The sequence below is a fragment of the Myotis yumanensis genome, unplaced genomic scaffold, assembly GCF_028538775.1.
Source record: "Myotis yumanensis isolate MYYU_CA2020_CCGP unplaced genomic scaffold, mMyoYum1.0.hap1 SCAF_5, whole genome shotgun sequence".
Lineage (NCBI taxonomy): Eukaryota > Metazoa > Chordata > Mammalia > Chiroptera > Vespertilionidae > Myotis > Myotis yumanensis.
Genome location: NW_027223756.1, coordinates 57835157 through 57850589, shown reverse-complemented (window position 1 = coordinate 57850589; position 15433 = coordinate 57835157). Strand labels below are relative to the sequence as shown.

The 15433-nt window shown below is 38.2% G+C and overlaps 1 protein-coding gene across 1 annotated transcript in view; it reads left to right on the top strand.

Moving 5' to 3' along the window:
- DCHS2 (dachsous cadherin-related 2) overlaps positions 1 to 13261 on the top strand; it is a 189963-nt gene extending 176702 nt beyond the window's left edge. Inside the window, 4 exon segments of the mRNA XM_070415351.1 lie at positions 5990 to 6120; positions 8317 to 8603; positions 9574 to 9706; positions 10644 to 13261. Coding sequence (XP_070271452.1) covers positions 5990 to 6120; positions 8317 to 8603; positions 9574 to 9706; positions 10644 to 13261 — 3169 coding nt within the window.
- Positions 13262 to 15433: the final 2172 nt, after the last annotated feature.

Genomic DNA, 15433 nt, shown 5'->3' with positions numbered 1-15433 from the left:
ACTCAATGGAGTCTAATTAGCCAATAAATCTAACTCCTTCCAGTTTTTCCTATGTATGTCATAGTTTCAGTGTTCCCAATATTTAAATTGGTCCCAATATTTAAAAGTGCCTCTCCCCAGTTCTCTATAAAGAATTTAACTCAAGGCTGGAAGAACTGAGAGAAGGTGAATTCTACACATGCAGCCACAGAGACACACACACATGCACATACACATACACACAGTCTCCAGTAGCACCACAGCAAGGAAATAGTTTACAGCTTCTGCTTATCTAGGTCAGGGCCTCCCCTTCTCTCGTGTAGCTTTTTTTTCCTCTTTAGTGCTCTTTCTGATATTTAAGGCAGTCAGAAATATAGGATGATGTCTCCCTAGTCTACTTATATGGCCAGTGAATGCCTTGGGAAAAGTGTCATTTAGCTTTTAACTTTACTTTTGAAATATTGTTATTTTGTCTGATGCGGAAAATATTCTCAATTCCCATCCTCTGTTTTACAATATAAAACAAGGGGAAAAAACGATATTGTCAGTTATGATTCTATTCAATATAAATGCATTAATTTAAAATTAAATAATTTGTGCCCTCATATTAAGCCTCATATAAGAAAACTCAGTAGAAAAAATGACAAATTATAAAACAGACCGTAAGTTCTGTCTGACCGATATTTCCTTATTTTAAAAACTGTTTACTGAGCTTGAGAAATAAAGCCAAATGAAACAGTTCTTGTTTCCAAGGAGCTCAAAACATTGAGTGCCCTTATAATCCATGGCAGGAAACAGTAACAATCACAATAATTTATGGTGCACCTGCATTACATGTTGAATTCTCCTAATAAACTCTAGATTTACAGAGTAAGGAAACTGAAGTTCACAGGGGTAAGGGCTGCCAAGACTATGTAGCCAGTAAATGATAGAATGAGATTCTTATCCACTCAAATGGTCGAAGTAGGGATTCCTATTGTATTACGTGAATGAATCTTAAAAGTACACACCTGCCCTAGCCAGTGTGGCTCAGCTGAATGAGCATTGTCCCATGTACCAAAAGGTTGCCAGTGGATTCCTGGTCAGGGCAAATGCCCAGGTTGCGGGTTCCATTCCCAGTAGGAGGCGTGCAGGAGGCAGATGATTCATTATTTCTCACATCCATGTTTCTCTCTCTCTCTCCCTCTCCTTCCTTTCCTCTCTCTTTTTTAAAAAAATTAAAAATCCATTTAAAAAGTACATACCTGTATATTTATAGAACAAAAAACAGAAAAAAATATTTTAGGAACTTAAAATAATAATAAAATAAGTTTCAGCTTGCAGTTGTGAAATAACACATGTGTAGGAATGAGCATGCAAAAATGCGCTTTGAATCATTTGAAAGCATTTCCACTGCTTGACTTATAACTGACAAGGAGAGACTTATCCCTTTTTAAGTTGATAATTGGATATTCCTAGGAGCCTTGTAACGCTGTAGGGCCAATGTTTTTATTATCAAGCAATATACTTTTAAAAAACCCAGTAGTAGCATCGAGTATATCAACAGACTACGAAGAAAGTCAGCCACCATTGCCTCACGCATCCCAGCACTAACGCCACCTCAGAGACTGACATTTTAAATTGGTTTTCTCCATTATCATAAATACCAATATGTCTTAATTTGTCATTTTAAGCATTATCTATCAACTTCTTGTCATAACAGATGTGTCTTTAATATTTTTACTTTCTCTTATCCAATTCTGTCTTTGTATTCATTCACTGGTTTTCATTTACTTAGTAATCAGTGTTTACATTATATGATTCTATAAATGTTCACTTCAGAGCCATGTCATACTCATGTTTCCTTTCCTACCCTCCCCCTGCTCCAAAGTTAATGAATTATCTTTCTTTTTTGCTCACTCAATTCCCTACATCTATGTATTCCTTGTCAATGCTCCAGTAGCTCCGTCATGCCCACCCATCTTTTCCCCTTCAAATGCCTCCCATATCGAATATTCTATCAAGTCCTCTTTGTTGCTTCCAGACCTGTTCCTGCTGCTTTCTGCCCTCCTGGTCTAGCATTAACAATCTGCAGTAGCTTTCTAAGCCTTCAGCAAAGCTGGATATTTCATGGCTTTGCTTTATTGCTCTCCTAAATTAAGCTCATGTTCCAGACCCCAGGTCTTTGTCTTTTTTAGTTTTTTCTTCCAGTAGCTTTGGCCAGGGAAGTAAATTCTGTGAGTTCTTGAGTATCTAAAAGCACCTATATTCTACTCTCACATGTGATTTATACAATGGATAGTATAGAAGTTGATTTTTATTTTATTTTTTTTTAGAATTTTGAAGGTATTCTCTTATCTTTTAAAACCCAGTGTTGCTGTTGAGAAGTTTGGTGCCATCCTGTTGATGTGTTTTGTACATGATTTGTTTTTCCTTCTCTGTGGTAATTCTCAGGTTATTTTTTTATCTCTAATGTTTAGAAATGTTGTGATTATATACTGTAATGTGGGTCTTTCCTTGTGCTGAGTACTTGGTCTGCTCTTTGAATAAGAAGAAATCTTTCTATTTTTCTCTTATTTCATTAATAATTCTCTCTTCTTTTTTTCTGTTTTGTTTTGTGTGCTTACTTTGCCCTGTTCCTTTGTCCTAGACCTTTTTCAATCAATACTTGGACTGCTGGATCAATTCTTTGTCAATAATATTTTATTTCTTATTTTCTATTTTTTGTTTTGTGTGTTGGTTTATTTTTGCTATTTTTTTTCCAGGGGGAATACCTTAATTTTAACCTTCTAAACTTTCTTTTTGATCTAGTTAAACATTTTTGGACATTGTTCATATTTTTATTTCCAAACGTTCATTCTTGACCTTTGAACTTTCCATAGCATCTCATTCTTAACGTATATATGCATTATCTTCTGATGCCTCTTAAAGGACATTAATTAGAATTGTTTTTTACATTTTCTTTTGTTCTTTCGGGATCTCTGTTTCCTTTGGGCTCATTTCTTCTCTTTGTCTATTTCGCACTTGCATTTTCATGTTGGAGACTTTCTGTAAGTAACTGATGATCCTTGGTTCTGAGTGAGGCAATAGCAAAGTCACTGAAACTTCTGAGTGGGCTGGAGGGGCTTACTGACCAACACACTTTACTTTCAGATGAAGCAGAGAGGAACTAGACTACTTTTTAGGATGACATACAAATGACAATACATGTAGAGAGTTCTTTTTTCTTTGAGAGGGGCCAGTCTCATTGATAGTCTCTACTGGTAATACTCATTAGGGTAGCAGCCCTAAAACATGGAGCCAATTGGACTGGCTACAACCAATATTCCACAAAGACTGCCAAGGAGCTATCATAAGAAACTTGAGGTCTCACATAGGTTGTGTGTAGAATCTCAGTGGATCTGCCTTTATAATTTTTAATTTTTTTAAGCCATTGAGAAACCTTTTAGTTGTCCTTTCATTTTGAAACTGAATCATATATTTTTCTCTATATCAAAGAATCCCAGTTTTTTTTTAACCTGACATCAGAATTACATAGAACCCCTGAAGTTGTAATGTTGTGAAGGGCGGTTATGGCTTTGGTGGAAGAAGGAGACATAACTTTGATGTCTTGGCCGAGACTTTAGTATGACATTGGGGAAGGGCAGGCAGCAGGGCCAGAGAACATTATGAGTTCATTATTTTCAGTAAAACATTTCCATATGTATCTGACTTATGTTCATACTAACAAAACAAACTTTCCACATGGAATTATTCCTAGGCTCCAGAAGTGTGAAACTCAAGTCATTGTATACTGACTAGAGGCCCGGTGCATGGATTCCTGCACATTGAAAAGAAATTAATTAGAAGGTGGTCGGCAGGGCGGGACTGGGTGAGATGGGTGACATGCCCTGGAGCCAACCTCCCGTGATCCCGCCCTGGCCGGCCGCACCTGGGGTGGTGCTGGGGCTTAAAGGGTGTCTGGAGTGAGTGGGATCCCTCTGGCAGGTAGGGTCCCTCGGCCTGGCCTATGGAGATCGGGCCAAAACTGGCAGTCTGACATCCCCCGAGGGGTCCTGGAATGTGAGAGAGCACTCTGAAAAGTTGCTGTTGCTCAGCAGCTCCTGTGTTGAGGGTCTTTTCCCTGCTGGTCATTGCGTGTCATAGCTGCCAGCTGGTTGGCTGGTTGGCAGGTTGCTTAGGCTTTTATATATATAGATGTTCCAACTTTGATATTGTTAAAGGCAGCCTGTGTGCTTCATGAATGGTAGATAAACAATAATCGTTTGCTATTAAGTGGAATTTAAACCAAGAAAGAGTTGATGCTTATCTTACATCATTTTTGAATATAAGGTTGAAAAGAAAGAAGACTTATTAGGTAAGCTAACAATGGAAAAGAGAGTAGAAGTGTGTCAACTTCCAAGACTCAGTTTCTCAAAAGGCAGCATCAACAGCTGGCTAAGACTAATACCGCCTCTGAAATAAAGATCATCTTCTGATTGACAACTCACTTTATTACTCAGCTACCCCCGTGGACCTCCCAGTGTTTAGAGGAGAGTGAAAAATGAGCTAATGGTTACACATTAAGGAGTTATATATACACAGCAAGAGAGGGAAGTTGAAGGAGGATCATACTAGTCTATATAATGGAACACAAGCTGTCCAGTCAAGCAAGACCTGGGCTTAAATCCTGGCTCTGTGATATAGTACACTTATAATCTTGAAAAAATCTTGAGAAACCAGTACTCAACATATATTAAAGAAAACCAGAGAAGGTAGCCAACTGGTCCTCTAAGCAGTTATGGGAGAGGCTGACAAATAAATCATTAAGAACAAAGGCTAATGATTGTATGGCAGGAGAATGTACAGGGTGCTATGGGACAGAGAGAGACATCCAAATCAAATGAGAGGTCAGTGAAAACTACAGACCAAAGGGTGTAGGGACAGGATTCCAGGTAGAAGACAGATCATAGAAGGGCATTGTACATGCTCAAGGATTGGACTTCCTCTTGGAGACATGGAGAGACAAGGAAAGGTTTTAAATAGGGAGTCAGGTTTTTAGATAGAACAATTGAGTTGCAATGTGGGGGTTGGATAAAAGCAGATGAGACTTGCAGTGGGGAGATTGGTGAGTAAATAAGTATTCCAGATGAGAAAGAATATAATGAATACACACCATTCCGGTAAAGATAATGAGGCTCCAGAACCAACTTATCCTGGTTTGCCCAGAGCTGTCTGGTTTTAAAAAAATCTGAAAGTCTCATGTCCTAGGAAACCCTTTAGTCCCTGGAAAAGTAGGATGGTTGATCAGCCTTTCTGAAACTCTGAAGGAAGGGGTGAAATGGATGAGATCACTAATTCAAGTGATACTTAGGAGGTAAAATCTATAAGACTCATAATTAGTTGGGTGTTGGAAGGGTGGTGACAGAAAGGGAGAAGTTGAAGACACTAATAAATTTTCTAACTTGGTTGCTGGATAAGCTAGTTGTATCATCATCCAAGAGAGGTTGAATCACGACGTGTGAATTCTTTCAGATCATGTACTTTCACGTCTACTTTATAGTCCTGTCCAACTATGCATTTTTTTTGTATGTGTACTAATCACAGTGATTTCCTCTTTCAATTCTACAATTTTGATATTTTTTTTTTTTTGCAATTTGGGTCTGAAAAAATACCAATATAAAAAAATCATTTGGTGGCTGTATCTTTTGTTGATACAATAAAATAAAAATATGTAGCAGGTACTGGTTTTTGTATGTTTTAGGTTGTTCTTAGTAAAAAGGACTGAATTTGACGGTCTATTTCCCAGAAATGGTGCATTGTTTTGATCCAGATGCCTCAAGAGCCCTGGTGGTTTGCTGGATTTGCTTCTCTAAACATGTCAAAAATAAATAAATAAATTTCAGACGACTATTCTTATGAAATAAATTTGAAATGATATCATTTAGAAAAAGCCAGGAAGAGAAAGAAATGTAGCTAGTCAGCTCATTTTTAAATTTTCAACTGGAAATTTGATATTTATGTTGTTTTTCTTGATTCTTTTCCAAACCAGCTTGATTGTGCAAGCCACAGATAAAGGGATGCCCAGGCTTTCGGGTACCAGTGTGGTCAAGATACAGGTGACTGATGTAAACGACAATGCCCCGGCTTTCCTCCCCCTTGAAGCAGTGGGAATTGCAGAAAGTGAGTGTGGCGATGTGGAATAGTGGTTTTGATTAACTTGTATCATCTCATCTACCATATTTTCAGCCAGGTCCTGTATTAAGTATGAATACTAATTCTAAACAACCATGCAACGTAGTTTTCATCTTTATTTTAAAGAATAGAATACGGATGGTCAGAAGTTTATCCAATGTCAAAGAAGTTAAATGTTGAAGCTGGGATTTACATTCAGATAAGCATGAGGTTAGTCCCCATGCTCAGACCGCCATTGCATTTGGGTTCTTTTTGTGTGCACATATTTAAGAATGAAATTTGCTCTGTGAAGAAGCACATTTTGTTGACTAATAATCACCCTAAAACTCCTCTGAGAAGAAGCAATCTCAGACTGATAACTTTGTCAGTCTTTGCAGTATATTAATAAGTAATAAGTGAAGGGGATTGGTGTTCATCATACAAAGTCATCATTTTCCTCTCGTGTAAACATCTGCAGAAAAATTTTACACCATTAATGGTAGAGGCTGCAAATACAAAATTTTATGTGATATGCTGATTAGTCTTAATTGTTTGGGCCTCTGGGATATACGATGATTCAATAGATTATGATCCCAAAGTTGCCTGTGATCAAAGGCTCTAGTGATAAAATGCAACCCAACTCTTTATAATTGAAGTCCCAAATAGTGTGGCCCCTCACTTGCCTCTCTCTCCTTGTACTATTAATACTAAATTTAGTCCTACAGTGTTCCTAACATTTTATGTCCCCTTTCCAAACAAATTATAACCATCACCGCTCACAGATGATAATATTCCAGAAATTTCTATATATAGGGATATCTCCAGATATTCTAAGTATTCTAAAATATTCTATCAATAAAAAAATTCTTCAGTTTTGTTTCCTGCTTATTTGATAGATTTTCATGTGCTTTTACTGAAGGTACTATTCTAAAGTACATGCATTAGCATAAAAATGCAACAGGGTGCCCAATATAAACACAGGGTATCTCAAAAAATGTATACACACTCTAACAGCTGATAGCTCAGTTTTGAAAATGAAATGCATTTTAATAAGCACTGGCTTTCTAATTATTCAAAGTGTGTGTGTATATTTTGGGGGGACATCCTGTATATCACAAGAACAAACAACATAAACCAAAACATACTGACGGGTTAAGATGTGGTTGGTGAACATCAAGAATGTTCATTCTTAAATATGAAAACCAGGAGTCTTATATGCAGTGGAATTATTCTGGATACCTTGGCATCTTCTTTCTACCTGTACCATACAGGGAAGCTAAAAAACAAAATCCCTTCTACAGCGGTTTAGGCTAGAGGATTCATACAGTGTGAGGCACTGAGCATGTCATCTCTTTTGTGATTATTTTTGTGTGTAAATAATACTAAAGATTTGTTTTCATAACTAGTACTATGTATACTTTGGCTTTCTATGGTATTGATCTTTTTCCCTCTCTTTTTATTTATTTATTTTTAAAAAATTTTTATTGATTAAGTTATTACATATGTGTCCTTATCCCCACATTACCTCCCATCCCCCCCACTCATGCCCTCAACCCCCTGTTGTCTGTGTCCATTGGTTAGGCCTAATGCTTGCATATAAGTCCTTTGGTTGATCTCTCCCCCTTACCCCACCCTCCCCTACCTTCCCTCTGAGGTTTGAGAGTCATATTTTAAGGGAAGCAAGCAATGTATGTGTCACTCCAAAAGAAATGTTTGCAAGGTAAGTGCCACAGAACTAAGTATCTATTCCTAACTTTGGTATCCAAACATTTTTATTTCAATCTTGTCTACTTTTCAAAATGTTGTTTTTTATTAGTGTTTTTAATAATAATCTTCTTTCCACCCATACCCCCAATGAATATATGATTTTGATACAGAATCTATATAGTACAAATAAGTGGCTTGGAATGTTTCTTGGTCCTGGGAGTATGTTGTAAGCATACAAGGAAAAATGTAATATAAAAATTGACTCTACCCTACCTCCTCAATTCTCAATTCAGTGGTAAAATTTCACTTTTATTGGGCTTATAAATTCTTCAAAGTTTTTGTTTAGTTTATAATGAGCTTTGTATGAGAAATCATGCCAAGAAAAAGCAAATCATGTTGGACTTGAAATAAATATAAAAAAGCTTGGATTGAACTATTCAAGAGATATTTCAAAGGATGAATTTTAATGGAGACTGACATTGGTCATGACTATTTCAGATTCTTTGCCTGGTGTAATTGTGACTCGAATATCAGTTCATGATGTGGATTTGAATCCAGCTTTCATCTTCAGTTTCGCCAAACAGAGTAATCCTGGAACAAAGTTTGCTATTGATCAGCACACTGGGGTGGTGGTGCTAGTGAAAACATTGGATTTTGAAGAAGCTACTGAATATGAGCTGCTTATCCAAATTTCTGATTCGGTGCACTACACAGAGAGAGCACTCACTGTCCATGTGTTGGACGTCAATGATAACCCACCAGTGTTTTCTCAAGATTCTTACCAGGTAAATAGCTTGCAGAGATGCTGAAACACAGCCCAAGCTGGAAATAATAGGAAACAATGTAAGCCTACCATTGTGGACTGACTAATTTAGACAGACAGCAGTTCCTATTTTTAGAGCTTAAGTTGATGCTGAGGGTTTTTTATTTAATATCATGGAGGATAGAAGTATATATGAAATTGAATATATCATTCCACCCAGTTTCTTAAGTATGTATAATATGTCATCATATGAAACTATGTTATCATTTTTCTAGTTTTTAGGGATCGGGGTCCTGTTGTTCATAACAATTGGAACTTGCCAAATGTTTTCAAGGCCACAAATAAGACAATAATGTGACCTATTGTAGCCTAAGGTAGATTATCTGCAGTTAATTTGGAAAACCTTTTTCTTTCCTAGGCATAGTTTTAGAATATTTTGGGGTATTGATTAACATTTTGCAGAAAAAAATTATGAACAAAACTGTAAAGTGGAAATTTTAGTCTTTAGGGCATAGTGTATGTTTATAGAAATGAGAACAATGATAGCATTCAACTAAGTACTTGGAAATGGGCTTTAGGACTCTTGAATGTAACACATGCTAGGTTTCTGTGTAAACCCAGGAGAGAAATTAACCTAAGTAATGATCTCCTATAAAGGCTAGTTAAATCAGATAATGTATATAAGTAATAATATATTACTGAATGTATTAACTACCCTCTACCACACAGAAATAATTTAGAAGGAAATTTTTTCATAATGAAAATAGAAACTGAATTAATCTTTTTAAAATATTTTTTTCTGAATTCTGGGACCACAACATAATTGTCTTAATAATATGTCAACTCTGTAAATAAACATAGCTAATAAAGTCAGGTTCACTGTGAATTTTTCACAAGCAAAATAAATAAAATGATCTCACATTTTGGCCCTGTGCATGAGAATATCTGTAGTCTTGTAGCACAACATCCATTTCTCTGTTTTTGTTCCTCAGGTCACCATTCCAGAATCGGTGCCTGTGGGGTACTCTGTGCTGACTGTGGCAGCCACAGACTCAGAGAGCAACGCATACATTTCTTACAGAATTATTTCCTCTTCCACAGAATTCTCCATTGATCCTAGGAATGGTGAGTTATTTATAGTGGCTTTAGTGTTCAGAGTCTGAGTTACAGGCTGGAAACCTGAAATAATCCTTTCCAAATGCTCCTAAAATAGCTCCCCATCCCCACCCCCTAGTATCATAAACACCACCATCTTATTTCTCTTCATGTCAAATGCTGTGATAGCAAATCCCAGTGTTATTTCTCTTCCCCAGCATCTCAGTGGCTGGCAAGCAAAAGGAATTGATTAAATTCTGGCGATGGCTCAGAGGTTCAGGGACCCCCGTATAGTAAACACCCAGTCCGTCAGGCCAACCAAGCACAGTTCAGGTAGTTATCCCAGGCTTCGAAAGAGTACTGAGGACTTTGTGTTACTAGAGTTTGAAAGCTTTCATTGAAGCCCAGGTACAGAACGTTCAGTAATAGCACTCAATAAGGACCAAAGAAAACGGGGAAAAAATTATTTGAGCATCTCTACTGAGTAAAAACATTGTGGTGTTCTGGTTTATTTGATGCCTTCCAAGGCTGTCTGTGTTTTTATAGAGCAAGACATTTGTGGCTGTGAAATGCATTTAAGCAAGTGATTTCAGATTAGAGCAGTTAAGCATTGCACAGAGAAAGTTTAACAGTGAGTAGACATTATAGCTAAACTTGATAAAGATGAATAAATAGCAATGGAACAACTTACTATACAAAAAGAAAACTAGGACAAGTTTATGGCAAAGTTATCTGCAAGCAGCACACATATTAAGTAGAGTGAATGTCACGAATATTATTTCTGACCCTTAAGTGTTACAAAAGTATAAATATAATAATTTTAATTTTCTATTTGGAGTTACTCTTGGTTGTAAATTAAGTATCAAATAAGCAAACGCATTAGTAAATATTTGATACACATTTGCTAACTAAATGGATCATGAAAATTTAATTTCACAGCATTAAAATGCTACATCTTATTTTTCAGGCACGATATTTACGACCAACCCCATAGTACTTCTGGATGAAAAATCAACAGTTCAATTTCTTGTTGAAGCCAGTGATGGTGGAATTCCTGACCTGAAGGCTCTTACCTTAGTGGAGATAGAAATACAAGATATGAACAATCATCCCCCTGCGTTTGAGGTAGAATATTACAATCTTAGCTTGAGTGAAGATGCTCAAATTGGAGGCACGCTTGTCACTTTCTCAACCACTGACCATGACTGGGCCCCTGAAAACACACATGTTGAGTATTCCATCATCAGTGGTAATTCGCAGAACAATTTTGACGTGGAAACTGGTTTCCTTCATTCAGAATATCCTCTTAAGCAGGTTGGTTATTTGGTGTTGCTTCACAATCTGGACAGAGAAGCATCTGCCAGTCACAAGCTTGTCATTCTGGCATCTGACCACGGCTGCCCTCCACTGACTTCCACCGCCATGGTGTCCATAGAAGTGCTTGATGTCAATGATAATCCACCTACATTCCACAGTCTGACGTATCACGCGCATGTCAAGGAAAGTACCCCTCCGGGGAGTCACATCACCGTGGTGTCAGCCAGTGACCGAGATGTGGGTTTACATGCAGAAATCATCTACCATATCATCTCTGGGAACGAGAAGGGGCATTTTTACTTAGAAGAGAGAACTGGAGTCCTTTATTTGACTAAGCCTTTGGATTATGAAGAAACGATAAAATTCACTTTAACCATCCAAGCTTCAGATGAAGAAAAGAAACATTTTTCTTTTGCAGTTGTGTTTGTCAGTATCCTAGATGATAATGATCATGAACCGCTGTTTCTGTTCCCAAGATTGAACTGTGTTGTTCCTGAAAATCTGCCTGTGTTCTCTACTATATGTTCTGTAAATGCTTTGGATTTTGACGCAGGTCCGTATGGAGAATTGACCTATTCTATTTTATCCCCCTGTCCTGCCCCTCATGGAGCACCTCCTGACCAGGATCCCTTCCTCATTGACCCTCTGACGGGGGATATTCATGCTAAGCAAGTCCTTGACTATGAAAATGACAATAGATACTGCCTCACGGTTCAGGCAAAAGACAAAGGTGACTCCACAGCCTCCTTAATGGTTTGGGTCGAGATTGAGGGGATAGATGAGTTTGAACCCATTTTCACTCAAGATCAATATTTTTTCAACCTCCCAGAAAACTATAACATAAGACAATTGATTGGCAGAGTGGAAGCATCAGATGCAGACGCTGGTACTGATGGCGTGATTCTTTACTCCCTTGAAACTCCATCTCCTTTCTTTTCAGTAAATAAAACGAATGGAAATATTTATTTGACTAGAGCCCTTCCCCTCATAAGAAGTCAAGTCAGCAAAGAAGACACGATTGAAATGAAAATAATCGCTCATAGCCCTAAACAGGACTCCAAGGTCGCATCTTGTACTGTTTTCGTGAACGTGTCTTTTGCCTCGGAAGGCAAACGCTCGGCGGTGTCAGCTAGCCGCTTCTCAATCAGCCTCGCCGTCTCCTTTTTAGTGTTTCTGTTGCTCATCATCCTTCTGACTATCCTGATTTTAAGACATAAACAAAAAGATGCCGGCAACAGTTACGAAGACAAGAAAACGCCATCATCCTTAGATATCAGTTTGAGACTGACCAGGGATGCCAGCATGCCCAAACCCTTCCAGGCAGCGGATGACTGCAGTGAGGAGGCGGTGCCTGCGGACTCCACTCCGGAATGGCTGAGTTTAATAAGCATCATGGGAAAGGACGAGGGACATCTGTACCGGCACTCACACTCCAGCGGCCGCTGCTCTGTGGACGGAGAAACGGCAGAAGATAAGGAGATCCAGAGGATCAATGAGCACCCTTACAGGAAGGACTCTGGCTCAGCTCTGAGTGACCGGGAGTCCAGGGTGCCGGACTCCGGAATCCCAAGGGACTCAGACCAGCTCTCCTGCTTGTCTGGGGAAACTGACGTGGTGGTCTCTGTGGTAACAGCAGAAACCAGCCATGCACTCGAGGAAGGAGATGGAAGAGCAGGCTGTGGCACAGCCTACATTCAAGATGATATGCTGCCCCAGACACTAAGGAAGAGAGGGGTCCAAGCGGACATCCCGGCCGAGGTCAGGAAAGAGCCTGTCTTTATTTCAGGTGATGCGGAAGCAAGATGCGCCACACACAGAACCTCTGATCATGATGGGAGAGGCAGCTATCACTGGAATTATCTCCTCAGTTGGGAACCCAAGTTCCAACCTCTGGCCTCGGTATTTAATGATATTGCAAAACTGAAGGACGAACATTCACATGAACCTGGGACTCCCAAAGAGAAGAAGTCTTTTGTTTTCCCGCCCCCTTTGATCACAGCAGTAGCCCAGCCCGGGATTAAAGCAGTTCCACCGAGAATGCCAGCCGTGACCCCAGGGCAGGGCCTTCACCAATACCCACACTCCCCCCTTCTCTACCATCTCAGTTCCCTGCCTGAAGCCATGACTCCCAGTTTTTCTCCATCTCTTTCCCTGTTGACAGCACAGACCCCTGCCATGACTCCACTGTTGTCGCGTGGAGATTTCTTAGGAGCACATCTAAGCGATACGTGCCATGAACTTAAAGCAGAAGACTAAGTTCAGATATAAACCAAGTGTGATGCCAATTGCACTGCTCACCATCGGTCAAGAATGGTTGAACAGAACATTCTTAAGCAAGATTCTCCAGACCAGGTTCATTCTATCCACACGGGAGTGATATCATTTTGTCAGGGTTTTTAGAACCTCCACATTTAAGTTTCTCAAATTTCTTCTTCCAGCCTTAAAGAGAAGTTACCTCCTCCTTTAACCTTTAATGTTTTGCTCTCAGGACTCCTTTGTATATATTAGGTAGTATATATTCTGCCATACCTGGTTTTCTGTATGATTAGATTTCCAGAGGACACAGTGAACTTGACTGACTACCAACGCGTTTATATAAAAACAAATGGAAATAAAGTACAGGTATAGTCACTCAGTCACATTGCTGCTGATTACCTAGTAATTTGGAAGGATAAACTTAAGTTTTAAAGTGAAGCCATTTTCTGTGTACTTGACATGTTTAGAGTTGCATTTCTCCACTTTCACCATCAGCCACACTGGTGGAGTTAGCCATAATTTGAATTTTAATGTGGTGTCTTTTGGAAATTTAATTAAGTATGAAATTTGTCATAACTCTGTGCCAAATAAGAAAATTATTCTTTTTTAAATGAACCAGGAATGTTTGTTCTTGACGGAGGGCCAGGGTTGATAAAAGCAATAAGTGTGTGTTTGGCTGTCCCTGAGACACATTTCCTTGACCTTTACAAATAGAATGATGATTTTTTTTAGCGTCTGTCTCGTAACATTGTAGGGATACAGACATTAACATTTGAAGATTAATTCATAGATATTTTAAACTTTTATTTTATTCTAGATATAGTAACTTTTGGTAAGAAATAATTTATCCACTCAATGTCAGTTTTAAAAGTTTGTGTAGATAAAGTTATGTCATTAGCAAATAATAATTTTATGGAGTAATTTAGCAATATATTTTTCAATGAAGTTTTTTACATAAATATTTCTACTATAAAAGTTAAGGATAGATATCAGAAGTCTTTCTTCTATTAGTTCATGTTTAGCTTTACCTGACATTAGATGGAGCAGTTGGACAACACAGTTAAAATAATTCTGGTTTGTACGGCTGTTTCAGAAATACAGTGGTGTGTGGGGCCTCACATATATGCTATCCCTCCTCTCTGGTGAGCCTGAGGATCTATCCAAAGTTCTTCTCTGGTCCAGGAAAGCGGAGCACTTCCTGATGTGAGGGTCCTGCAGTCATCCATGGTAGGCGACCTGGGCAATCTTTGGAATGAGTTTAGATTCTCATGGGCATCTGGTGTGGTTTTCTTGGTGGTCAGTGTGAATGTCTGCTATAGAAATACTTCCTCTTTTATTTTTTGATAGACCTCATCTGTAAAATGTGAGATAACTCATTTCTCTTTACTGGAAAACATTGCAAGATGCTGTGTTTGATATCCAATTGTGTAAGTAAATAATTCTAAGGCTTTCTATGCTGATTCGATCAATTATATATCTCTGCTGACTCTTACATTGAGAACAAGTATGTAAAACCACATTAGAAATTGTATGAAACATGAAGGTTTTTGGTCAAGCCTAGAATCCTAGAGAATGTCATTTAGGCATGAGATATTTAAATTTTAAAGGACAATTCCTTCCTTCCTCTCTCCCTCCCTCCCTCCCTCCCTTCCTTCCTCCCTCCCTTTTTTCCTTCCTTCCTTCCTTCCTTCCTTCCTTCCTTCCTTCCTTCCTTCCTTCCTTCTTTCCCAAGAAAGAAGTCTTCATGATTTTTCTTAAAAAATTAATTTTTCCAGTGTTCCAGTATTTATTCTCTCTTTGACCTCCTTCAAAAGATTACTTTGAGCCTAACAAAGAAATTTATACTGACTTTTTAAAAAATATAAATGGAAGTTGTATTTTGCAACAGAATTATTTCTAGGAACGAAGAACATATTGTTGTTTTTAATTAAACAGGTTCTTTCTTTACTTATGCTTAAAAAGAGATATTCGTCTAACTCTTCCTTAAGTTATTTGCCTGTGACTTATTACTCCTTCTGGACAAGATTCTGCATTTTTTAGACATTTAATAAAAACAGAAGACAAAAAGTATTTAGAGCCGTTCCTTACCAATATCTAGTGAATTTTTAATTCATGGCTTTATTAATACTGTAACCAACGCCACCCCACCACCAAACAAATGCTGCAAGTGGGGTTAAGAGCAAA